The 26,283-nt window shown below is 43.4% G+C and overlaps 1 protein-coding gene across 1 annotated transcript in view; it reads right to left on the minus strand.

Moving 5' to 3' along the window:
• Nucleotides 1-3,944: 3,944 nt before the first annotated feature.
• LOC144129837 (neprilysin-1-like) overlaps nucleotides 3,945-26,283 on the minus strand; it is a 30,854-nt gene continuing 8,515 nt past the window's right edge. Inside the window, exons 4-11 of the mRNA XM_077663902.1 lie at nucleotides 25,850-25,987; nucleotides 23,312-23,491; nucleotides 19,142-19,307; nucleotides 11,534-11,818; nucleotides 10,170-10,367; nucleotides 8,830-9,065; nucleotides 5,198-5,341; nucleotides 3,945-4,309 (exon numbers count right to left, since the gene is read on the minus strand). Of these exons, the coding sequence (XP_077520028.1) occupies nucleotides 3,962-4,309; nucleotides 5,198-5,341; nucleotides 8,830-9,065; nucleotides 10,170-10,367; nucleotides 11,534-11,818; nucleotides 19,142-19,307; nucleotides 23,312-23,491; nucleotides 25,850-25,987 (1,695 nt within the window). The 3' untranslated portion in view covers nucleotides 3,945-3,961. The remainder of the gene's footprint in view (nucleotides 4,310-5,197; nucleotides 5,342-8,829; nucleotides 9,066-10,169; nucleotides 10,368-11,533; nucleotides 11,819-19,141; nucleotides 19,308-23,311; nucleotides 23,492-25,849; nucleotides 25,988-26,283) is intronic.

The following is a 26,283-nucleotide window of genomic DNA, read 5'->3' on the forward strand; positions in this document are numbered from 1 at the left end:
GAAAAAGAAGACAGCTCGTTGACGTGCTTTTCCGAAAAATGACGTCCCTTTCTGTTTGGAAGAAGTTTATTGACAAATGGGAGGGAAACACTCGAGTAGAAATTGATTTATTTTTTTCCGCTGCTCGAAGAATTTCAAGGAACTGTTTAGGCAGTTCAACTGTCAGAAAGTACTTTGAACTCGTTCAATCGCGGTTTTACTTTATTTACCGCAAGTTACACGAAAATAAAATGTGTACGAAGGTGGTAAAACACTTATAGACGATTTGAGATGTCCATTAGGTGGACATGCGTGATATATATAAGGTATACAAAATATTGTTCGCTGCGAGACCGTGCACGAAGGAGGTGTTCTCTGGCGGTTTGTTCCGGGAAGGCAGAACAATGTGTCAGACGTCATTTGTAACTTGTTTTCTTACGTCTTCTTTCTTGCTGATTTTACTAAAATGTGCCGAAGGGAAGCTTTTATTTCAACAATACGTACCAAGTCAAACATGGTCTTGTTTTCGACAGTTTCCAAAACGTCGATTCTAAAATTTTCATGTTCAGCGCTTTTTGTGTGTGCTTGAGAGAGTGTGTGGGAGTACGAGTGATTTAAGTTAAGTGTTCATTTAAGAATAATAGAGAAAGCAAGCTTGATTCTTCATATAATAAGAATAAATGAATAAGAACTTAACAATAAATGAATTATGAAATTATAATATCTTTAAATGAAGAATGCAAAGCTTTTATGACTACCCTATAAATTGTGTTTTAGCTGATAAGTATACACATTTTGCCTCGTTCTTGAAATAAGCTTTTAATAAGTTACGGCTTTGATAGGGCAGACCCTCACATTGATCCCCATTACATAGATTGGATGGTAACAAGTATAAACTGAGAATGAAAACGAAAGATCTGAAGATACTTTAAGCAGTGAGCTCCACTGAGCTGAATTCATTTAAAGGAAATAAGACACAACGATGGGAAGTGACAATATTTTCGACCGAATGATTCGGTGCCATCTCTTCTTCACAGTACATCACTCTTAATATCATTTTTTCACAAATCCAGAAGTAGGCATTAAATGCTTATTGAACACGCTGTTCATATTCATGTATGTGAGCCTTGGCTGTTTTATTCTTGCGGCCTGATACCTTTCTGAACTAAAAAAGATGTGTTTCAAAACACCAATGTGTGTGCATAAGAGTTTATCTCCGCTTGTCGTTCACACGATAAACTTAGACAGGTCCCGTAATTTATCTTCTGTTGATCACTGCCAGGCAATAGTATTTTTGCTCCTATCTTGGACTTAGCAGTATCAACGTTCTGCTTATTCGGGATGTGCTATTTTCTAATTCCTGTATTGGATGGCATATGAAATGTACACCTGCAGAGTGAAATGTAACCGGATTTTTTTACTCGGTGCCTTTAGCATTCGACCGTGCAAGCTTCCTTAGGTTTGTGTATGATCTTGATGAGCGCGGATATATATGGGGATCATTTCTGTGTGGCTGAAACAATTCAGGGGCCACTCGCTTTGGTTTAAACAGCTTCTTACGACGCAACCTCTGCTGGCAGGCGATGATGATATTGGTTTTATAGTTTATAGAGAAAATTTTCGAAGGGCACACAAGGCCTTATGTATCGCTTGAGCCAGAGTAGCGGAAATATAACTGGTAACTCAAGAATTCATATTTTTACGATGACGCATGATTAAGAAGACACCTTACGAACTTAACATATAAAAATAGAGTCAAACCCAAAAACTGAACTGCCACCTGCCACGGTGCAGTGTCGTCCCCATCCGATGGTCAGGTACTGATGACGTCACAAGGTCAGGTGACCTAGCTGTTTCACCTGCCACATAAGGACCAGACATGCAAACAGACAATGGCTTTTCAGCGGAGTGGAAACTCTAGTGCTAACGCAATAAAAACTCGCAGATTCATTCACAAGATAAGCCAGATGCTTTATTTTCTTCACAGCACTACCCACTCTGCCGCATCCCTGCTGCCCAATGGCAGGGTGTGGCCGCCCTCGCTGCCTGACGTGCATCAGTTGGTTCTTGTCCAATTAGAGGGACAGCGTCAACAGAGTCTCAATTTACCCGTGATTAAAGTGCTCTTCCTTTCTTCCTCACTGTCGTTTTGATACGTTCATGAAGTATTTATTCAGTGTCAAATTTTTGAGACGCTATTAATTTATTTGCTAGGAGCTATGTGGCGTTTTTAGGCGTATTTTTGCGATAGTTCATCTTGTGCTTTTGCGGTATGCCTGCTGCCCACAGTCTGAAGGGGCAAGGAGCCATAATAAACCAATCACGTATTTTTAGGTCACACAGTAAAATAATCTTTCTCATATATATTCACACTAAAACAATAATTTTATGCGTTTGAGTAGAAATAGTGAATTGCTATGCAGTAAAACTGCTTCCATATTTCGGCAATGAGAAATTCTGAACGGTTTGTTGAAAGATCTCTGGAGCTTAACAAATTCATTTTATATAAGCCCTTACTTTAGAGGGAATGCAGACTTTTGTGTTAAGTAGCCTCTGCACACTAGAAGACAGTGCCTGGTAACGCTCACCCATACCATTACATTGAAGTTAACGTCGTAAACAATCCTGGACCGAGTGCATCACCCATTTGCACTAGCCTACGACCCGTTTCTACAAAAAAAAAAACAAGTCCTGCATCACCATAGGCAACTGCAGTCTCTTTGATGTGAACATCGAGGCGGGGCCAGGAGACGCAAATTCATAGTAGTACGCATCATAAAGTAAGTGCGCCCCGTTCATCTAAGAAACCAGGAACGTTTGCCCAACACTCTTCGACTGAGAGTACGTTCCATTAAAAGAGGCGCAAGTCAAACGTGGTGGATGAAATAAACAACAGATATACCTGTATGTAATCGCAAGGGATACTAGATTAGGCAATTTGGCACCCAGCTGGAAGCAGGAAAGGCTCCCTGAGAGGAGTACCAAATGTTTTCAAAAAACAGCTGGCTTCGTATTGCTAGTATATCTTTTACTGTTGTGAATAACTCGCAGAAAAGAGAGCAGAAGCGAGAGCCTGAACAGAAGGAAGCCTCTCGGTAAACAGACGCCTCAGATTTATCATGTGTGCTCAGTGATATAAGCGACTAGATTCTGGTCGTTTACTTTTTTTTGCTTAAGGAAGTCCGCGTCTCGCAAAAGAAAATACCAGTTCCACTAGCCACTGTTCTGAACACCTGCTTCTGTTAAAGGAAATGCGTGCTACCCATACGCACGCCACTGACCATGCGCCTTATGAGATGACACAGGAGGAGAGAAAAGCTGTGCGATTCCATTTTTCGTTCTTTGTTCTCCTGTTGCGGATAGTCACAAAGTGGATGTACACCAGATACCAGAAAGTACGCTGTACACTCCCGAGCAGGCGTTCACATGGAGATGGTGGTTCGGGTCTTGGAGAATGGGCAATAAAATGTGCATTAGCGAGGTATTCGGTATATAAGCGCCTCGCTAAGCTGGCCTTTGAGTGTGTACTTCCCTCTGGGCTTCGGATATTAAACGCCAACAGAGAGCGAGTTTGGCATTGAAAGGTGTCGTCACTTAAATGTTGGCGTCTGCTGTAATTGCGCACAAGAAATTTAAAAATGCGATTGCAACATCCGAGGATGCTTCGGCCTATAGTGTTTATTTAGGAATATATAACTTCATGTTCAAGTTTGACCTTAACGAGGCCAACCTTGTCAGCTACTGCAACGGCGACCATTTTGAGCGCCGGAGGTCCGAACCAGCTCACTCTTCGTGCCATGTGCTGAAAGGGTCAAGCCTCCTTCGTTTTTAGGGACTGTGATGCAGAAAAGGAGCCGCTGATTCAGAAAAGGAGCCGCTAACGTCCTTGTCAGATTGTGTTCTAATTCGTCATCATCAGAGGAGCGAGTGAAAGGATACGAAACAAATATGCGAGGATGGTGTAACGCAGAGCGCGCGGCGGTCACCAGACGGAGCACTTCGGTGAGGGGTTCATGCGTGCCTGCGCGCTACAACCAAAGGTCTGCGCGAAGGCCTCCATGTTCATTGCTGGCACTTCGCAGCGGGAACTTGGTCTAGAGAGGTGCCCCGCTGGTGTGTCGGTGTAGTTCTTGTACTTGCAGGCATCAGTGCAGCGGCCAATAAAATAGAGCTCCTCCGCCGTGATGTTGAGGCCCGGTAATGTGTTTGACCTCTCGGAGGTGTGCAGCATCTGGTAAGCAGCGTGCGCTGTGGTGGCGGCCGCCAGATCTGCCACGTTCTCCGACGCCACAGTTTCGTTCAGGGGCAAATCCAGAGGCGAATATCCCGCCTGCGGAGTAATTATGCGGGATCACTGTTGAGCACTTGTTGCCCAAAGTTAGGGCGGACTCCTGGAACATGCCAGTACAGATCATTCGCAAGAAACAGGCAATCTTTTGTACTCAGCGCTAACACACAGAGAAATAATGTGTCATTGTGTTTAACTGATGCCAGATAATGTTTTAAATGCCTAGTGTCGTGTAAAACACTTACAGTTGCAAAATTTAATGCCTTGAAGAATGCCCAGTATGGGTATCGTACGGTATATCGGCAACCAGCCCCGATCTGTCCTAATGAGCAAAGTGCATATTAAAGTACCCTATTCCTTTAGTAGTTGTGTGTCCAGACATTTTGAATTATCACCATCATCCTATACGTGCTTGTTGTGGTTTCATATGTGTTAGCAAGCACTGCAAAAGCATAAAGCATTTGTAAGATAACAACATAAGTTCTGAAAAACTAATTGCACAGCAGCACACACAAGCCATGAGGCGAGAAGGCTGCACAAAACACGTTTGTTGTGTTGACAGCGCTGTTAATTGCTGCCTTTCCGCCGTGGTTTAATCTGAACGCTATAAAATTGCCAATCTAAAACCAACCAGCGCGAATCAGTACAAAGTTATGCAAGAATAAAAGACCCATAATTTTTTTGGCAAGAAAACAGGCAAATTCGCATTAATATTAGGCCTGGCCTATTTCCTTGTGCTACAGATCTGAGCGTTTTCCTCTATTTGTACGGCATTATTATTCAAAAATATATAATGCTTTTCTTGAACTGTACTCTTTGCTAACAGCTCATTTCACCTCGGGAACCTCGTTAAATACAAAGGAAGATATGGCATCATATTTTCGTGCTCTCTATGTATCGTCTTCTTCTACGCGCCGCAATTTCTCTTACCTTTTCGTGGGAATGGTGCAAGCACCTCATATTGAAGATATAGCGCTGAACGGTGGCCGTAGTATTCCAGGGATTGACCTGGCCGTTTTCATCGTACAATATTCCTGTTCTGTCGAAAGCCTTCATTACCTTGCGGGCCAAGTCCTGCATGAAAAAAAAAACATAGAGCCATAAAGAGCGTTCGTAGATTTCTAACAAGTTAGTCACACAGTTTTCCTTTCATGCAGCGTGTCCAATTTTCAAGTTCTTTCCGAGGATGGATAATTACGACGCATTAGATGCCTTACTGGCTACTCCTCCAAATAAGATAACACTGGTGTTTCAGCACAGCATTCCAAAATGTGCCAGAACCATTGAAAAGAGACAAGTCTTCCCCATCCAAGTGACTCGTGTTAGCTATCAGAAAGATGTCAGCTTTCAGATACAAAATTTGAGCTAGCACTCTTCGTTGTCACAAGAGGCTACTCCTGGGCAATTATAACCACATATGCGATATAAACTAATAAACTTCAGGACGTCAAATTTTCCATGTCATCTTGGCCTCTTTTCCCAATTTGCGCCAGCCATGGCACCCGGACTCGTGGGATCAGTTCTTTCTTTCTTTCTTTATTTTTCTTAGACATTTGTCTCAGAGAGGGCTGAGACTAAAGGCTTGGTATCACCTGATGAGGCCTCAGCGCCCTGTGCATGAAAAAGAGGAATATATATATATATATATATATATATATATATATATATATATATATATATATATATATATATATATATATATATATATATACACTTATGAAGGGAGCCAACAGTCACCGAAAACAAGGTGCATAGGAGAATGTTATTATAATTTTTTTTCATGTGTTGTGCTGATGAGTGGGATAATATTACTTAAATTAATAAATCGTTTAAAGAAAATTACTTATAAAGCAGCAGAAAAAACAACCATGCCGCCAGTGGGATATATATATATATATATATATATATATATATATATATATATATATATATATATATATATATATATATATATATATATATATATATATATATATATATATGTACAGTATTACGACAAACGCGACTGTTCGTTTTAAAGGTTTATTGTGCCAACAGTTTCGGGAATGGTATTGCCTTTATATATATATATATATTTAACAGCGCGGCTGGGCGGCACACAAAAAATATCATTGGTCAAAACACAAACGCATACAGTGCATACAAGAAACACAAAGATACATCTGTAAAAGGAAAGGCCACTCAACGAGAAAATTGCACTATAAATGTAGAATGGTTATAACGTTCATCATCCACCCTGCAGATTCCGTTCCACTGAATTGATTTCACTGGTGACAGCAATTGGATATAATCGTACATTCATAGCGGGCGCGACGCTGCTCGCAGCGTCTCCTTCAATGACCTATCTCCCTGCCTCCGTGTTGGAACTGAACCCCACGCAGGCCAAGACGACCGCCTCTCCAGGCACTCGGCTTCCTTCCCGTGCCTCTGCCCGCTACGCTACAACCTGCATCGCTTGACCTGTGGAGCTTGCTGGTTGTGCGAAAACCCGTTGGGCATGTGCGCGCCCCTTTACTTCCCATTCACTTCACGGCGACCGTTTTGTTCATTACCGGAGCACCTCAAACAAGTTCGCACCTCCAATGAGTTCGAATCGGGGTTCCGTGTGGTGCAACCATGTGGCGCTGGGACAGGGGCTACAGTGGGTGCTTGTTGTCATTGGTGCATTCAGGAATATACACAGTGATGGGTTTTACGACCGGGCTGGGAAGCGACTGCTGTGCGCGTGGCAGCGGCAGTTTGTGCAGACGTGTCTACTGTCCTGACACCTAGGGCCTGCCGTTTGAGGCAATCCGGATTATCCCTTCTGCCGCATGTACCGGGGCTTGTCAACGCCACGTCGTCCTGTCTTTGGCGTAGAGTACAATGTGGACGTGCTGTTCAAGCCTACCTCCCTTACTTACACTACTTGATACTTGAGGTGGCATCGCCACAATGGATTCAATGCTTAATGTCAGTACCTCGCGCCCTCGCCTTCAGAGGGCGCGAGATCTTCTCCTTTGCTTGCCCGACCGCCTTTGCTCCCCAGACTTGCCACCTCACTGCTATCAGTTAACTGCCCACAACCTGCGTAGTATCGTTGCAGTGACTCGCAGGCGTATAGAGACAGTTACGTTGCTACGCAACCCATATTTCTTGCTAAGTTCCCACTTAGTGTCGGAAGCTTGTCAGCATAACGTGAACTCTTGTTACTGTGAAGTGCATTATGTGCACTTTAATAAGCTGCTTGGGCAGTGTCAGTTTGGACCGTCCTTTAAGGCTACCAGAGATAACGGGGTCAAGAAAAGCTCCAGCGGGAGCAGAGAAAGGAAACTTTTGTAGCGATAGCTACATTACGGTAGCATTCCGAGCCTTCGGCATGGTGGCGCCATGGCGCCACCACGCCACGGCTGTGCCACCGCGCTGTCACGTGGTTGGTAACGTGATGCGGAGCAGCTGCCGGCGGCAGGGCGCCGTGGCTGATCACGTGGTTAGTCACGTGACCATGTTGCACTCGGCCAGCTGTAGCTATCGCATCACTCCAGGTTTAACCAGAGCTATTCCACCACCAATTTTGTTCCTTCCTGCTGAGGTAAAATAATCTCCCGCAGTTTTTTTATTCAGTCTTAAATGGTTGTAAATTTCATTTCCAGAGGCTTCATTTCAATTCTCTCTGCGAGCATGAAAAACATACCCTACGATCCTCGTACCAGTTCCTAGCAGGATATAGAAATTATTCCCACTGCTCTGGGGAAAAAAAAACAGGAGCGAGAATAAGTCACTTCTTTCCTTTTGAAGGAATAATGTCTATGCTAGAGAACGGCTGACATAATGCCCATCTGGACATTTCTGGCTTGTTGTCTGACCTACGTGTTTTTTTCTCGTTTTTAATCTGGTAGCACAATATGGGCTATAAAAGCAAAAAATGTCCAGCGTAGTCGGCGTCCTGGTGAAGACTCCAGCTGCTACGTGTTGCTAAGAGACATTTGCCTCTCTCTGCCTGCCACCTCTCAGAGTTCCCCTCAGCTCTCACCCCACTCCCCATCTGCACCTGTACGTAAGAAGAGGGACAGGAATAACGCAGAAAAAAAGAAAATAACTGCGAAGAAAATGACTAAGACAACAGCAGGGCTATGTGCAAAATGTACAGCCTCCATAAGAGCTATCTGCGCAAATACGAAGCTTACAGGAGCTCCTTCTAACATTCCTCTGGAAGAGCAACCAGTGTCTCACAAGCCCTACTAGTGCCTGCGTTTTAAACAGCTAACCAGTTAGTACAGTGGTGCGCAACGCTTAACCTCTGCACCACTGCACTGATAGGGGTATGACTACATGCCACGATCTATGAATCTGGCATATTTTGCAATGTTGCTTGATCGAAATTTGAAGAGAACAAGAATTGGGATATATTACGGACAGAAAGAGAATGAACTTGGAAATGGAATAAGATCAGAACTCGAACTGAGTGCAGAGTAAAAGAAGCGTGCTATGGCATTTCGTCCGCATGAATCAAATTGATCGGTTTTAATTTTAACCACTGAATTTGTCTCACTGTGCATAAGCTGAAAAGCCAAAATACTCACATTGCCGAGCTTTGCATAGTTGAGGACGGCATTTCCATCTGCGGGGAAAAACACTGGTAGCAAAGCACCGGCCGGAATGATCACAACGTTGTCTTCGTACACGTAATAGGACGTCAGTCTGCTGATGGAGAAGATGGCATTCGTCTGGTCCGTCCACTTCTGGTGAACCAGGGCCGATCGGGTCTTCAGCCATCCACCGAAGAAGCTGCCGTTAGGTGGGATGTCAGGAAACCGAGCTGCGCATAGACAGGGTGGGAGAAGATTTCTTCTCAAGGATCGGGCATCCGAGGGATCCCGCCGCCAAGAGCTTCGAATAAATAAAACTAGAGAGAGCTAGCATGGGATAATTGGCTTGGGTTTGGTTAGCATGGGTTAGGTACAGTTGCTGCGAATTTGAAATGATATAGTTTTATTCATGTAAGTTTGACGCCAAAGATTAAAAAAATGCGGTTCGTGGCGGCGGCTTAGGCTTGCTTTGTAACAGATCATTAGTTAACTGCTCCTTAATTTTGAAAATTTTCTATTATATCTGGCTTCAGAGAGGCGCATTGAATTTTATTTGCCATTAGTTTCTGCAAACATTGAATAATATATGATTCAGGAGATTCTGAAGTGCGGCTGTTGAGTGCGAAGCCATGTTTAGAAAAAGCGAGAAAGAAGGGGCCCTACTTGAAAATAAAAAAAAGAAATTTAGGCAATGACGAAAAAGTGGTGTTTATTATGATAAGGAAGAATGTACCAAATAGAAAATCTACCTTTTTACGTGCTTTCTGTGGCTTTTGTCATAACCTTTGTCTTGAAGTTTTATGCCTGTTCCATGTTTTCAGTTTTCTTTCGTCTCTTTTTTTCCGCAGCTGCGATGAAATCGGCAGTGTATTGTTGCTGTTAATTTTGCACGTGGTATGGTTTTGTACTCTATTTCACTTCCTGGTACTGCAGATTGCTCTCGGAAAAATAAATGCCTGCAACTGAGAGATCATGCTGATTCGGTCCTGTTTTAAATATGCACGAGAAGACTATTATTTTTTGTTTCACAAAACCGCAATTTAGTTCTGTACCCATCGCCTTGGAAACACTACTGTGTTCAGAACCTATGCTTTCCATTGGTGAACAAACTGTTGTGTTTTATTGCTGTTGGTATACAAAATAAAATCACAACATGGCATAAGAAAGTCTTTACAGAAGTCAGTTTTTGTGCTCATGGTCTTAATTTCATTCGCATCTGCTGTGTGCTGCGAACGGGGATGACATTCCGTGCTTCTCTCAGTGTATAATACACACCTGAAACACACGTACGACACCTTTCTGAACCGAATGCAAACTCTTGGCGTCTAACTCACCGTAATATTGGTTCATGTAGTTTTCGTCGAGCTTCTGGCCAGGGCTACCGATGTGGGCCTTCAGTTTTCCCATCTTCCTTAGAGCAGTGTCGCGCGCTGAACCCCTGAGCCACCTCGATGCATTCAAGGCCGCTCTGAAAGCGGCGTAGACCTTGACAAAGATGTCCGTCGCCTTGTTCAGTGCGGTCTGGCTGACAACTGCGGCGTGCAGATGGCAGCCGCATGATCATCGGTAGTCACCGCGGGAAAGGTGAATCATTACTTTTTAAAACCCGGATTAAAAATACGTTCATGACCTGCAACCTTTTATTGAGGTTCGAAGACTGGAACGCCACGTATGAAAAAGAAAGGAACAGTCAGTTTGTCGAGTAAGAGGCTCGAGAATGTAAGTTTGAGGGAATCGTGCTTTTAAACGAATCTAAAACTTTGCAGGATACATTTCAGGAAGAAGAACTCCTTGATAATTTTATTTTCTCATGTTCATCAACCTTGCATTCCTTCATTTTCTCAAGTGCGTCTTGCACGTTAAGGAAATTCACGGAGCACACTGATAGTTGCACATTCTAGAACTCATCAGATTATCGCTCATAAAGTTAGTCGTCAAATTATGAATCTTTTTCGGGTTTGAGTTTAAAACCAAAAAGCCGAGATTTACTAGCTACCACCACTGATGGTGACATTGTGCGATTGCGAGCTTTAAAAAAAACGACTAGAAAGCCGAGATTTACTAGCTAGCACCACTGATGGTGACATTGCGCGATTGTGAGCTTTAATAAAGTTTGAAGTAACTGTAGCACTGTTCTTCCATGTACGCCTAGCTTTGTCGTTCTTCTGTACACCTAAATTGCCCCTCTAGGTAATTTGAGATTCGCTATATTCTTTAAACACTTCCAATCAATAACAATCACTGATTTCTATTCGCTACGTGCTGCCGCAAACAATAAAATTAACTTGACCCCGTTTACCTTTCAACACTTAATTCTTCTGAATATCAGCATTTCTGAAGTGTTGTATCTAACACACGTGCAAGAATTGAAGCTGTATTATAAACAATGTGAATAATGGCCATCTGCTATACTATTTATTAACAAGCTTAACAGACTTTCCGCACGGTAACTTCCGCTGTGGGCTTACGGTATCGAATGCATGGCGATAATGAAGCTGATCATTAAAAGCATCTTCTCTGTACCCGCAAGTGTGCCGAGTTGCCTTTCCCTAGTAGCCTCATCTCTAGAGGTAATATGAAAACATCCATCTATTATATTTCCTGCCACAAGCGCCAAATAAATTATGAGAAAAATGTCATTCTGAGCCTCGTGTGTGCATTTCGCAGGCAGATTTGACCGGACAGGCTAAGAACCTACCAGTTCTCATGTACTTGGCAGTAATGGGGAGCTCCATGATATGCAGGACCTGGTCAAAGCAAAACGCCTTAGCGTCTTTTGCTCCGGCGAGCTCGTTCAGCCGCGTGTACGGAAGCAGAGCCTCGAACAGGCCCCAAGCCAACACAGCCCGCATTCCGTGGCTGCCCCAGCCGTTGTCGGCCAGAACATTTGCAAAATCTTGGAGTAGCTCTTTCTGGAAGGTGACTTTGTCGCTGGCTTCATACGTGCCGTAAGTGTACCTGGTAACCGATGCGGCCCACTGGACTGAATAGAGAAAAGCAGTCACTGCATTTCCACTCTATTTTCTACATAAGTGCCTTCGTGGTTATTGTGACAGTACGAAAGATTAAGACAGAGCCAGTTACATAGCGACCTGTCCTTTTGCACAAAAAAATATATATTGCACAATGACCGAAGGTGCGATATGTTGGTATGTGTTCATGTTATGAGCGAAGATTAGACAAAAGCCGTAGAACAAACGTGTGAGTCGATATTGTGCCTTGGAGTTACCGCTGCACAATAAATACGAATACGCCCCTATTGGAGTAAAAGGAGTAAAAAGGGATTAAGCTGTCCTCTAGCGCACTACATTTTATAGAAGAGAGTGGGCTATAGGAGAGCGTACTCTCATTTTACTCCTCTCTTTTTACGGTGTATAACAGAATGCAACTTAAAGAGCAGACACAAACAATGCGCCATTTTCCGCGTCGTCTTCTATTACTTTACTAACTAATTACAACAGCAAAAGGAAGCAACTTTTAAATGCTTCATTATATTTATACGCCAGAGGCATCAAAGATCATGGGCTTATAATTTCATATAGTCATTAGGTATTTGTTTAACGAACAAGTGGCAGTCCTGAACGAGGATGTAGCTTCACTGCGGACGTAGCTTGTATTGGACCATATAGCCACAGTTTTCAACATGAGCCGACACATAAAAGGGCAATTTTCGAGCATTCTGTGTGTTGTGCCGGCCTTCGATGGAATGCATGGCAGCGAGTGACTTTGTTTTACAAGTAATCTTTCTGGTCCCTGCCGTCAAACAGTAGGCATGAATAATATCTTTACAAAGATGTTATAAAAATTGTGGAAGAAGAATGCCTTATGAGAGCTATAGCTCGAAACTTCGGGGCTCTGGAAATACGTGTAAGGAGCTCTACAAGATATTTGCAGCAGGGCTCTCCAGTGGTGAATGTATCAAGAGTCACAGAAGTCAGCAAAGGCACTGTGGGTGGGTGGTTCCGCGCGAAATGATGCGCAGGTGCCTGAAGGAGTTTCTATAGAGTCAAAATTTGATATAGAATAAACTAGCACTGACAGATGGTCACTATAGGTTGATCAAGAGCCTCCGAATCTCGGAAAAAGAGGTTTACAAACTTGAAGCGTTGGCCCGGCTACTTGCACATACTAATCACCCTGGCGTTGAGTGCCCCCATGTCCTGACGGACGTTAAAATCCCTCTTTCTAAAGCAGTACTCTGCAGGTATCCAATCATCTATCTATATTCTTGACTACCGAATAATGAGAATAAGAATTATATTACATATTTAAGACAACAGCTGAAAAGAGAAAGTGCAGAAAAAGCTGTTTCAACACAGCTTGACAACGCTCCATCCCCCTAAAGGCAGCAATGAGAGCTTGCATATTTCACGTTACAAGGCTACAAGAGACTGCATACAGGACTATAAGCTTCAATGTTGCAAAGTGATAAGGGAAAAATATTAACAGGTTACAAGACGAAGAGTTCAATATTTTCGTTTCCTATAAAGCAGGATTGCATAAACTGCATGTGAAAAACATATTCACACGGTGCGTATTTGTTTTTATTTATGCATGACAAAGTTCCCACCTTATTTCACATCACAACTTATGTAAGACAAAAACACTAAAAAATAAATGAAGTGAAAATTTATCCGCACTGTTTGGCAGAAGAATAGATGCAAAATGGGGTTGTTTTTAAGCGTTTGCACATCCACGTCTTTAAATGGAAGTGGTTAAGAAGGCCTTGCCTTCTTGAGGTGGGCCACTAAGCATGCCGTTAGACGATTTCTTTACCATTTTTTGTTTGAGAGAGTTGGTTCATACTTGAGTCATGAGAGAGCAGCGCAAGAAATGACACGGATCTCAAAAGTAACACTGCAGTTTTCTGCGCTGCCCAAGTAAGACTCAAGATAATTTCTTGACACAAAACTCGAAAACAACCGCACAATATTGTGTATTAGCCTGGAGTAGTAGTAGGATGATGGCTGCTTGTTAACATTGAATGACGCGCTCCAGCATCTTGACGATGGAGCCCGTCATTATGCAGACATAGAGAGCAAGTGCCCAGCATATCCTCCTGTGAAGATGCCGTTCGTTTGCACGAAAAATCATACCCGTGACTTCTATCGGACACTCGGCTAAGGTGACATATGAACGCTCACCTGATCTGATGCGTGGTTGCTTGCCAAAGTCCATATCTTCGAGAGCCCCAATGCTGAACGGGGTGCCCGCATTAACGTGCCTTTCAATCCCACGGATAACTGAAAACAAAATGAAAATGCCGCAATGGGATTATTATTAGATGTCTTTATTAACGTAATAAACTGTCTAGAGTTATCAGAAACTAATTGGTAGGCATGCATTAGGAGCGCCAGAATTGAATAAAGAAAATTATTTCTGGCCTGTCTCGTGAAAGGTGTTACTAAAGTGAATAAGATTGTAAAATATGCCCACATGTAGTAATTTCCTGGCTGGGAAACAAGATAAGTCGGATAAAGGAACCTGATCGGTTGAAAAAGACGTAACGAACGTTTTAGCATCCTGTCGCCCCAGTTGGATAGCGTCTCCTGCATTGCTCATAAACAACGGACGAAAGGAAGTTCATCGACGAATTATGATGGCGCGTGTACTCAAGCCCGGATCTTCAGCCATGATATAATATGAAGAGGCCTTGTCTCTAACAGAACGCGGTTTGTTATTTTTCTATTATGCGACGAGCAGCACAACAGCTATGCCGTGCTTATCCGTTTGCTGCGTGCAGCTTGTTCGTGCATTTAGTGGATGGACCATTTGCAAAACTTGCGGGCATATTTTTGTCCCCCTTTGGGAACAAACTCAAATAAACAGCGCCGTTGCCTTTATTGACGTTGATTCATAATACTTAAGATTCTATTCCTTGGTGTTCTGAATGAACCCATTTGAAAACGAGCATATGTTGGAACGTTGTTTTTTTTTTTTGCTTGATGAGTTTGTTGTGGCTACTGGATGCTTCATTTACGGTGAAAGAAAGAGTGTGTGAAATTGTTTGCGTGCGACTATTCTTAGGATATCTAGTACTTTCCACTCTGCATGCAAGAGGCTGCAAGATGACGAAAATGATAATTACGAACATATAGTGCGGGTAATGAAGCAGACCTGATTGTATGATGTGTGGGTCAAGCAGCAGCATTGCGTTTTGTGTAGCAACGGTATCATATTTTTGTGGTAAGTTATCCTTACCTTATTCCTTAAAAAAGTATCTTTGACTGCCGGCCATAGAACTTAAACTGTATATCTAGAAAGAGAGAGGAGTTGCGAGGGAGCGATTAATATTTCCAGGCGTCTGCTGACCGCACCATGGCTGAAGCAGCAGCCTTATGCGCGGATTTGGCTTGATCACCAGCACAATAGTTCCGTGATAGTTTATACTGTTTATACTGTGGTTGTATGCCTCGCAGTGGTCGGTTAGTGCGCTTCACACACATTGATGTCAGCTTTGTGCTGTTTCCATTCTTTCCATGAAATGCTTTGTTTCCCCAACGTTCAACATCGGGAATCAGAGCACGGTATTTTGCACACAACGTCTTCGGCCATTTCTTCAGGATGACGGTATTTCGCGAGGGGAAGGAGCGTCCGATAAAAAAATCGGCCTTGAGCATTGTTCGCACCTCTCTTTTTTTGAGAATACGGGCTGAGGTTGTGCTGGCGCCTTTTATGCATGGTATGCATACGCGTTTTTCGCGCCGATGTACGCTCGGGCTAGGCTTAGGATTGTTTTGGTGGCGTCTCTTTTGGTTTCAGGTGTTACGTAGAATGAACAAACAAAGGTACCTTTTGGAGGTCAGAGAAAAACTAGTGACCATAATCGCTTTCAAAACACCGCGGAAAACTGCAGTCTGTACTCAGTGCATCATCGGATTTATATCGGCAGCGTCTGCGGTCCTCAATGCGTCGTCATGACCTCTTGACCAATCACAGGCGGCGGCGCGACACACGGTGTGCCGCGCCGCACAGGCATCATATTTCTGCTAAAAAAGACATTTCGCGCTTGTTTTCGCCAGTTCGGATTCCATATTCGGGTACGCAGTTTCAAAAACAGTAAGACGCTGCTGCCAGGCCCAATTTTCGCAAAAAGTGCTTTAGTGTCCCTGTAAGTAAAAACTCTCCGAATCCTCCCGGCGCTCCCCTACGTAACCTACTTCCACTGTTTGCGAACTAACTGAGTCCACAAAGGGCGGTCGCTCCAAGGAAAGAGTGCGCGGAAAAAAAGTAACCTCGTCTTTCTTCCTTTTCTTCTGTGGCCACGATCAGATATATGGGCAGGTATTTTGAGTCGCATGCATTAAAATATTCATAGATAGCAAGAAACACCGTAGGGAGCTCTCCTTATACAAGCAGAAGCTACAGTGACTGCTCAGCTCTTTAACTTGCTTCTTTTCTGCAAAAGCATTAGGACAGTTGCTGGGTCTTCGATTAAGCCTACGCCAAAACACACAAAACTGCGATTCTACTTTTTCGTTTTATTCACTTTACTATAGTCTTGGTCATCAATTCCTTGTTCAAATTCTCTCGAGAACAGGCGTAGACGGTCGACCACTCTCCTCTGCAGTTGGACGCTTTGAGAGACAAGCAAGTTCAATCTTTGCTTCCATGCATTCCTTTACAAAATAGGGTCACCATCGGCAGAGTAGCGGGAGTCATGCATGTGACTGAAAAACAAGTGGAATCCTGCTGGGTTCTATTCTAAAGACCTAACGCTGCCATATTAGTTCAATTCAGGTGACCCCTGTTGGTAATAAAAAGCGCCACTCACCAGATTATCTTCTCTTATAGCTTTCGGGCAACAAAGCAGACGAACCCTGGCTTATGGAAAATTGTTATGAGTCAGCGGGCAGCTTCAATTGCTTAGTAGCTGAGATTTTAGTGCGTACTACTTTGGTATACAAATGCTGTTTTTACTACTTAGACGTTTTATATAAAGCTTACCTTCCTTGGTCTTCAAGGAGATTGTGTGCATTGTCTATTCATTTACATATAAAATGGGCTGCGTGCCATCTAATCCAGCGCCAGATAACATGAACATAAAACTAACAAGGCGAACAAAAAAAGTACCGGCACATTTACCACGGTTGAACTGGTCCATGTATGCCCTGCTGGAAGAGCACAAAAATAGCCTGAAATTCGACATTCCCCCTTATCTGCGGTTCTTTACCACATATAAGTTCAATAGATATTTTATTTTCGCGCAGGCTGCTCCATAGCGTATAAAAATTTATAGTTCCTTTCGATATTTTAAAGCGCAGAGTAATAAATCAGTCAGGCATTGCAGTCTCTATAGGTGATTACGGGAATGTTGCAGCTCGCCGAATAGACGTCTAACCCATGCTGCATGCTTTAAATAAGTGTTATGTGCCGCATGCATTTAATACGGCTACTTATGTTATTTTGCTGAAAATCTGAGCACAGTTGTGAATGGGGCTTGTCTAATCCAATCTCTACTGTAAGCCCTCATTCATGTCGCGCCTTTCCACCACTATGTTGAACGGTGGCGTAGTGGCGCCGCTCTCACAGACTTTGTCCAAAACACCAAGTTCTCCTGGAGCGAGCTGGGCGCCTTGTAAACAGGGGCCCACATTTTCAATTTTTGCCGCAGGCCAACAAAAACGAGTTAATGCATTTCCCAAACATGAGAGAGTCATAGCGTCAGAGATCGGCAATAGCGAGTAGCGTAGCTCATGTTTGCTTTCGTTCTAGTTCTCCAGTTGACACTTAGCCTGCTATGTTGTCAGTGACGCTTGCCCTTCGTTTAAATCCCTGCATCCAGTGGGTAAATTGCTGAGTTCTCATCGCCTAGCGGACGCGTCACTGTGAGCTCGCGTCAGTGAACTCAACTTTGTTGTAAGTTCTCCTTCGCATTCGATTAGAATTATCCTCGACCTATCAAAATTAAGCTCTTAAGGAGGGCGGCAGTGCGTGCACTGTCTTGACTGAAGTGACTTCATTTTTGAGGAAACCGTGGCTGCGTAATATAAGCACCTGTGGAAGAGGTGTCTCTTGGGCATGCGTCTCTTCCTATCAAATCGAACCACAGCAGCAGCGCTCCTCAAAATAAAAATGCGCCATGTTTTGGGCCTTCACGTGGGTACTGTAAGAGCCACACGTGCGGCGTTTATTTAATTGAACGGCTGCTAAGATAAGAGTACCAGTATAATTTATAAAGCAAAAAGAAAAGCAAACTGAGTGCCATTCGTTTCGGCGAGAATTTGCAGTAGGCTTCACAGTGCGATTCTCGTAAACGAGCACTAACTTAGTTACCAACAATCTAAATAAAGAAAAGAGATACTGACGGCGGTGCTGTACTTCTTGTGGACGCTTTCTATCTCTCCCGTATCTGGAAGATAGCACTTTGCACACACCAGCACCTTAATTTTTATACAGAAGTGCTCCTCTAAAAGCGCCTAACTTTTTTTGTGTGTGCGCATTCGTAGTCGGTCGTGATTGGGGGACCGACGGCAAATAGAGACACACATATAATTGAACCTGACTATTTTGAGCACGACATCTGTTAAACAAGCTGCTGCAAAGAAACGCCCACCACAATCTAGTGGAAACATAACAGGGCCTGTTATGGCAGCAGCGACCGATATTTCAGCCCTCTATAGCGTTGCTCATGTATTCCAGCTGTCCTAAATTCGGTGCTTCAACTTGCAGCGTTAGTGGCAGTGATTTACCCTTCCGCGTTTCGTTTCTATTTCATGACAAAAAATAAAAAAATTGGCAGTGACTTCATTTGTCTAACTATGCAATTCCGCGAAAAACAAGGGAGCTTGCTAAGAGTCTGAGGCTCGCCCGTGGCAGATACGCACCCGCTTGCGAGAGCTGTTTTATACATACCCACACGACCACGTGGCTATGACGTAGTACCGATGGTCTTACGACAGCCCATTCGGATACTATCAAGTGGCTTCACATGCATCACCCCTTCGGATGTTCTTAAGGTCAAAGGTCCACCCAAAGGTCACTCAATGTCAAAGGTCAAAGATTAAAGGTCAAAGGTCAACTAAAGGTCATGGGCCAAGGTCAGAAATCAATGGTTCGACAACATAACTGTACCACATATGGTCATACACGGCTAACGTGGTTGGGCTGAAGGTCACTCAAGGTCATTCTCCAGCGCACGCGACGACTGCTTTGCCTAACGTAGGGAAGCTTTTTGCTTCAAAAACACTGGTGTCATGGTCTTGTTTCAAAATGAGCTGTGTTCCTCGATTCGAAACCATGTAGTGTCATAATTAATGCAAGCTGCGTGGTCCTCAGGAATGAGCGATTAGAGAATTGTACTTACGTATTTGGTCGTAATTATGTAACACTGTGGGAAGGTTCTGGTGGCTGTTGGGGTCGTAGCCGGGGTAGATCGACAACTGTTCGCGGTAGAAGTGAAGGGTGCCGGGCCATTTCTTCATTTCCTTCAGTTTGTTGTGCCACGCTTCCCGAATGTCGCTGATACGAAACTCGAGTGAGATGGAGAAAAAGATTAGATGAGCATCCCGTCTTTTTATTTTGTTCCCTCGTGTCCAACATAGTGACGTGTTGCCACCATCGCTTTTGTGTAGTATTTCATGAAAGCGTGCATGTTGTATAAAGACCTTTACGACTTTTTTGCTTTTTCGCACCATCCGCATGGACATTTAAATGGATGCCAGCCATCAAGAGTGAGGAATATTTTGGCGCAGCCTCCACCACTAGAGTTGACATTATTAATTACATGTTTCAATAGTAATTAAACCAGCAAAAGTTTTCTGTGTGTTACGTTTTCTGTGAGTGAACCATTCATATGCACCTTGCTTCCGGATGAACGAATATGTATTGTTTGGTTTCTTCATAGCACCAAGAGATCACGAGGTAGCAATTTTTGAACGCTGAACAGCGCTATTGAATAGTGCGGAGCCCTAAAGGCTGGCAAAGTAAGCCGAGTAGTGTGACTCTTGAAACGTACGCGAAGGATATCACCGTCGGAAGAGTGATGATGACAGCGTCACCTTCACAAGGTTTGGAAAGCTAACAATAGAAAACGGGCCACATAGCATGAGCCAGCAGAAAACTCTTTCGGCTCTGCTCGTTTTAGGCCTTACATATGGTTAACAATTTTGTGTACTGTCAGCGTGAAATAAAATGAGAACCATGTTAATGTAACAAAAAAACGAGCAATCCAGAAATACAGCTGTTGGAGTAGGAGCAGAAGCAAGATTCATTAAAAATTTTCACTTATCATCAGAGAAGTAAAAAAAATCAAGTCTGGTGGTATACGTGACACAATAACAGTCTTCGTGTTTTGCTGCTACCATTGCAGGTGTCGTGTTGCCGTTTTATTCGGCCCTTAAAGTACATGTAAAGCACCTACTTTCGGTGTCGAATGAAACGAGGGCAAAAAGGTGCCATGGAAGCACCTTTGTCGAAGTGTGAATAGGCCCTGCGTCTATTTCTACTACACAGGTTAAACTTTATATGCGCTTGTTGTGAAGATAAAGTTCTCTCTTTACGTGTTTTTTGTTGACGTTTGTGAAATATGTTCAAAATGTTGATATTGGTAAACATGCACTGCCCTTGTGGGGTGAACTAAACTCATAAAATATTTTTTGAAAAATCGTGCGGCGCTATAAAATGACACGGACATCGTAAAAAACCCACAGAAAACAGAGTGCCAACTTCAGACCACGTTTAATTTGCCATACCCCTGTATTTATAGAACTATCACTGTTTCTCCCCCCGCATCACCACATCATACACACTCTTCAACAATTTTACTTGAATTTTACAAAATCTCGAATGTTGATTGATGCTGTGCTGATGCAGGTGCTTGCGTACCACGTTTCTGATAACGCAACCTTACATTATCTCCCCTTGTCTTCGGTTGTTGGCTCTCTGTAGGAACTACGTATTCCTGAAGAGTGGCACGTATTTGCAGCATGTCTCGTAATAATCTTTCAACTGCCCAATTCATTTGTTTTTAACGCCCACTATAGCGCTATGCAACTAACGAACATCACAGGCACTTATTTTTTTTTGTGGCTGCCTTGAGCGATATTTTTGTTTTTTTTCGAATACCGAGGACTATTTATTTATTTTAAGGTAAAGAAATTGAAGCCAATCTTGAACAGGGTTCCTGATGGGATCGAACCGTACACATTGTTTCAAAAGCAAGAGTATTGTGCACTGTGCTAATTCAATATCACAGTACAAAAAGAGCGAGACTCCCGTCCAGTGTGCTAATAAGGACCCCGTCCCGCGGAGTGCATAATCTTTCAGTACAATTACATTTTCTAACATCCACTTAAGCAGAGCCACAAAAAATTTGTACATTAGCCTCACTTCTGCGCCAGTGCGTCTGCGGACACCATAAGTGGAGCGGCGAGCTAAGTGACATGTTCTAGTTACGCAGCAGCCAAGATAACAGTTGTCACATCAAGGAAGTTACAATAGCACGAGCAAGAGATGAGCATGGATTTAATTTGCCGATAGCTGCTTTGTTACAACCAGATTGACTACTATATTCCGCAGATATCCGGTTTCGGTTTTACCATGTTCGGTTTCGGTTTTACCAGATAGCGCTTGTTTCTCGTCTGTTCTGTCCTTGTGGTTGCATGTTTTTGCGCTAGGTTTTCTCTAAATCAAGAATGCACCAACTAGCCAAAAAAGAGGTGTTAATGCATGTGTGCCAAAAGACGCGTAATTGGCAGTTGTTTTAGAATTATGACCGTCAACTCTTTTTATAATAGAGAGAAATGAAACTCGGCAAGCACAAAAATTGACTATATAATCTGTAGGCTCAACATAAACTAGAACGAATAGAGGAGCGTGTGATATACATTCCACGAGCACAGAGCGCCACACGAAGTTGATGCCTATGTTTTTGGGCACGTACAAAAACTGCAGCAACCATGACTGCTTATAGTTGCCTGCGCCCGATAGTTAGTTTGCCAGACTTTGCGTTAAAGGTAATTCACGTTCTCTGCATCAATCGACTGCTATGTGTGTGGAAGCATACTTTCAATACTCTTTTTTTAAATGTGTCATCCCAATAGCCTTTCCTAACAGCTCTCTAAGAGCTTACTTTCAGTAGGGATTACGAGCCTATCCCAGCCTCTTCACAAAAAGGAAGCAAAAACGCCGTGGAATTCTCAAGACAGTTACTACAGACACCTGGGGTGAGAGAAGGAGGCAAGGCAACAACGTAGTTTGTTTGTACTTAGTATAAATAGAGTGAAGAGTAGACGCTTAAACCGATGGGGCCACGTGACCGCTTTCGACAAGGAATTTGCTATTACCAGGTAGCAGCAGCAAATAGTCATTTCGAATATTCCGCAATGCTATTGAGGCGACAGCACTAAGACTCAAGGCGCTAGCCCTCTCTAGGCTACCATTGTGAGTGTATCAAATTGGGCGCGCAGTCACAGCTAAGCTGAGGAACTCTTCTTCAGAAGTATTCCAAGCTGGGTTTAGTAGTTGGAAGTCGTGCGACTATGTTTACTAATCACCCAGTGGGCTTTTTTCTTTAAACTTATGTGTTCGCGCTTCAAATTGCTCCGGAACCGTGTCAGGCCTGCAATGTTCTGATATCTGTAAATGAAATTTCTACAGCAGCGAACACTTTCAAAAATTTGGAGGTTGTCTTACGCTTTAGCCACTTTTAATTGGCTAATTACCAATCGTTTCGCGGTCATACGCATAGCAGCAAGATATCATTGCTGCTTACAGGCTTACTACTTTGCGTGAGCGTTCGAATTTATAAGCTGACAAGATGTCATGTATGGCGAATTATGAAATTTAAACCCATGTGATTACTTTTCCAGGGGAGTGTGTTGGTCAGATGTGTAATTTCTACCAAGTGTTAAGGGAAAAGAAAAGTGCGACTACTGATAAGCTATTTCATCAGTGTATTGCGCCACATACTCATATGGTTCACAGCTGCACACTGCACTGTAAAAAATTCACATTTAGCTCTAGATACAGTTCTCAAAAAACACAAACGTGGTCCCTGTCCACAATACTGGCCCCGTCAGAGCAACTTTGTATGAAATATTTACTGACTGACGCAAAAACAATTCTGTGCTGGACGGTTATTCTAGGTGTATCTTGCAAAGCGAAGGTGCTAGGGTCACAAAAGCCGCACCTGTGTACTGCTTAGTTAGAGACCAACCAACAATTTTCAACATCTATATAGTGATAAAGCCGGCAACCACGCGAAGCGATGGCACCAATTGGAATGGAGGAAGGCGTCATCATGACCGCATCTATTATGTGAGATGTTTTGCATATGCAGATAGGTGTAATCGAAGAGATATATTAAATTTAATGCGTGCATTAAGTAAAAGCGCTTTGTCACAAGTGGCTGAATGTGTTCGATATCTTGCCAGAAATTAGAACACATGCGTACTTTTTTTTGAACGATTATTAAGGTGCTTTCGGGGGGGTATATAAGGACCAAAACAAAACAACACAAGATCAACGAACATACTTTCATGGCTCGTTTTCCTTTGATGAAGCTGACGTCTGCGAGAGCGAAGTCAAAAAGGACAGGGATGCCCAGGTCGAGCGCGAGGCGCACCGCCATGTCCACGGGATCAACCCTCCAGGCAGCACCCAGATTTGTTAAGTCGAGGTTCATATCGACGAGCCACGACTTCAGTGCATTAACCTGCGAAAAATTCCTTTTCATTAAAGGGAGCTGCAAACTCAGTGCTTCGATATTGAGCGCTCAAAAGAGCGACAGCAGCGTCTGTATGCGGACAACGAGTTTGCATACTTTAAAACGGTTTTAGCGATTAGTTGCGGTCTCGGTGCTGCTCGAGCATTCTCGAAAATTTTCTTAATTTAACACGCTTCACAACCGCACAAGGCACCGAGGCTGAAGACGCATGTAAATCATGTTTCGTGCCATTATAATGGCGCTATACAGCCACATATTGCTGTGAGGCCTTTGTGCTGTAATCAGCCGCGTGGCGTCGAGGACCTGCGGCAGGTCGCTTTCCGCTTTCGACCCATTTAAAGCGACACAAAAAAAGTCATCGAAATTTTTGTTTAGTAACAGCCGATGCTTAAGCTTTGTCTGCGAACTTTTAAGTTTGGTAAATCATAAAAAAGACGCACTTACTGGGATAAAAAGCATTGAAGAATTTTTCCGTCTCAATATCCAAACTCATGACGTTTACAACGAAAAATACTGAGCAATTACTCAAATTACCTGAGCAATTACCGGCTTGCAGTTTGAATGACAGTGTAACATAGCTTCTCGGATCTGCTTCAAAAACACGGTGTGGGCTCACCGCAGTTCAATAAAGAAAACGGAGAGAACCCTTACAAAAATTTGTTTAGACAGTCTATAGACTGTCTATTGATTTCTGTCTATGATGTCTATAGACTCTCTATAGAGAGACCGTAGAGTACAGTCTATGGGCAATACAAATTCTATAGAAAGCCATACACTTTTAGTAGGCTTGTCTATAGACAGTCTATAGACTATGAGTAGACAAAAAGAAATATCTATAGGAGGGTAATACAGTCTATAAGAAGTCTAAAGACTGTATATAGACCATTTTTGTAAGGGGAGAGAACCGAAAATCTACCGCAGTCCGTTAAAATACCTGTGTTTTGTGCGTGATGACCGTGTAGCTATCTGTCTGACATTGAAACCAAATAAACTCCATCGCACATTCACCACATAAAAATGGCTGCGCGCTAAGCTCGTGTAGACCTTAAACAAATTGTAACTGCATGTGTATGCGACTGGCTTTGTGAACAACACAACCACTCTCGTCCCCGCTTCTTTCTCTCCCTACTTGTCGAAAGAAAATAAACTCGAATCTCCACATACCTTCTGCGGCAGCTGGCGTGTAGACAGGCTTCGATAATTAAGCATGTGACAAACCATTCCTCACAGCTTTGAGCACTCGCACACTACTACAACATTGGTACAAGGAATCTGATGCCAGAGAGAGGAGTGGCATGACTTCTATGTTTATACTATCATACGCTAATACTATGCCTGTGACAATGAACGGCATCGATTGTGGTAAGGAGGTGCAATGTGTGTGAAAGGCACCGTTCCCTTTGAGAAATAAATCTTTACAACACAGCTGTTAATAGCTCCAATGCCGGAATACCCTCGCTATTCTAACGAAATTGTTTGACCCCTAGAATATGCTCATCTACTCCCCGGTCACGTGATAGAACATAATGTACAACTAGTTCATAGAACCCTAACATCATCACTCACGTGAGCACTAGACACTGCTCATTGCTTCTCAGAACCGAGCATTCATCACTAACGTGACCCTTGTGATCCCTCTGACCGGTTCGAGGTTTAGTGGTGTGATAAAAAGTGTATATAAGACGACGTTAGCCACTGCGTCATCAGTGGATTCCTGTCATTGTCTTGGATGTACTCTCAGGTATGACTCTAAGAATTGTAGACAGACGCGTCGCCGGCGCAAAAGCGTAGCTCCAGCATTGTCATAATCCATCTGTGAGAGCTGCCGCAGCACAAGCGCCGACATGGACAAGATCCCGCCGTTAAATTCTCGAACGTGAGAGCGAAGTGCCGTGGCAGCCAAGATCCAGCCGTGAGCATAGCCGGTTCCAAACACATGGCTAGCAAGGCGAGGGTGCCACAAAGATTTCCAAGCGGCACTTCCTTAACAAACTGTTCGGCGACGCATGCTCTGCGACCGACTTTGGTTGCAGGGAGACTTGTGGCCACTGGTTTAGAAGTGCCACGGCTGTTTGTGCTCGTCGTTCACAATTAAAGACCTGACTTCATCATTGAGTCGCAGAAATCGCCCGTGACAGCTGCGCTTTACAAGTATCGTGATAATACTCTGAACTTGTTCATGAAAAAAAAAAACGAAAGCCTTCATCTGATTTCGTGAACAAACAGGTTCCCTGAATATATTCAACCAGCGGTGGTTGCTATAACTGAAGCACGCTCAAAGGGATGACGCTTTATCCATCATTTTTTTTTGCGCTGCAGCCTCCCCGATATTCATTGCACACAGACCTCATCGTATTTGTTGGTGACGTGTCTAAAGCAAGCCTTGACGAGCCCGGCGCTTTTCTCCCAAGCACTCTGGCTCCTGGCTGGCACCTCGTTGTTGTATATGGCGTCGAAGGTGGCATTGTATATTGCAGCCTGTGCCTGCAAAAAATAGCATATTTAATTATCTGGTACTATGTAAGAAAAGCCACATTTTAAAGGTTTTACGATTCAGCCACTGGCTGTGTACAACAAAAGCGAGGCTGCAGTAATAAAGATTATGCTCTGAGTTTAGACTGTAGTTCCGAAAAGAAAAAAGCAGCCACAGGCGTCATTCACAAATTTGGGAAGCAACAGGGACCATAGGGTCAGAGAGATATGCTTCGTTGCCTGCGACCTCCACACTTTGTTGCGGAAACACTGAAAATGAGGATATTTGAAAAGTATATTTATTTCAT

The sequence above is a fragment of the Amblyomma americanum genome, chromosome 4 (assembly GCF_052857255.1).
Source record: "Amblyomma americanum isolate KBUSLIRL-KWMA chromosome 4, ASM5285725v1, whole genome shotgun sequence".
Lineage (NCBI taxonomy): Eukaryota > Metazoa > Arthropoda > Arachnida > Ixodida > Ixodidae > Amblyomma > Amblyomma americanum.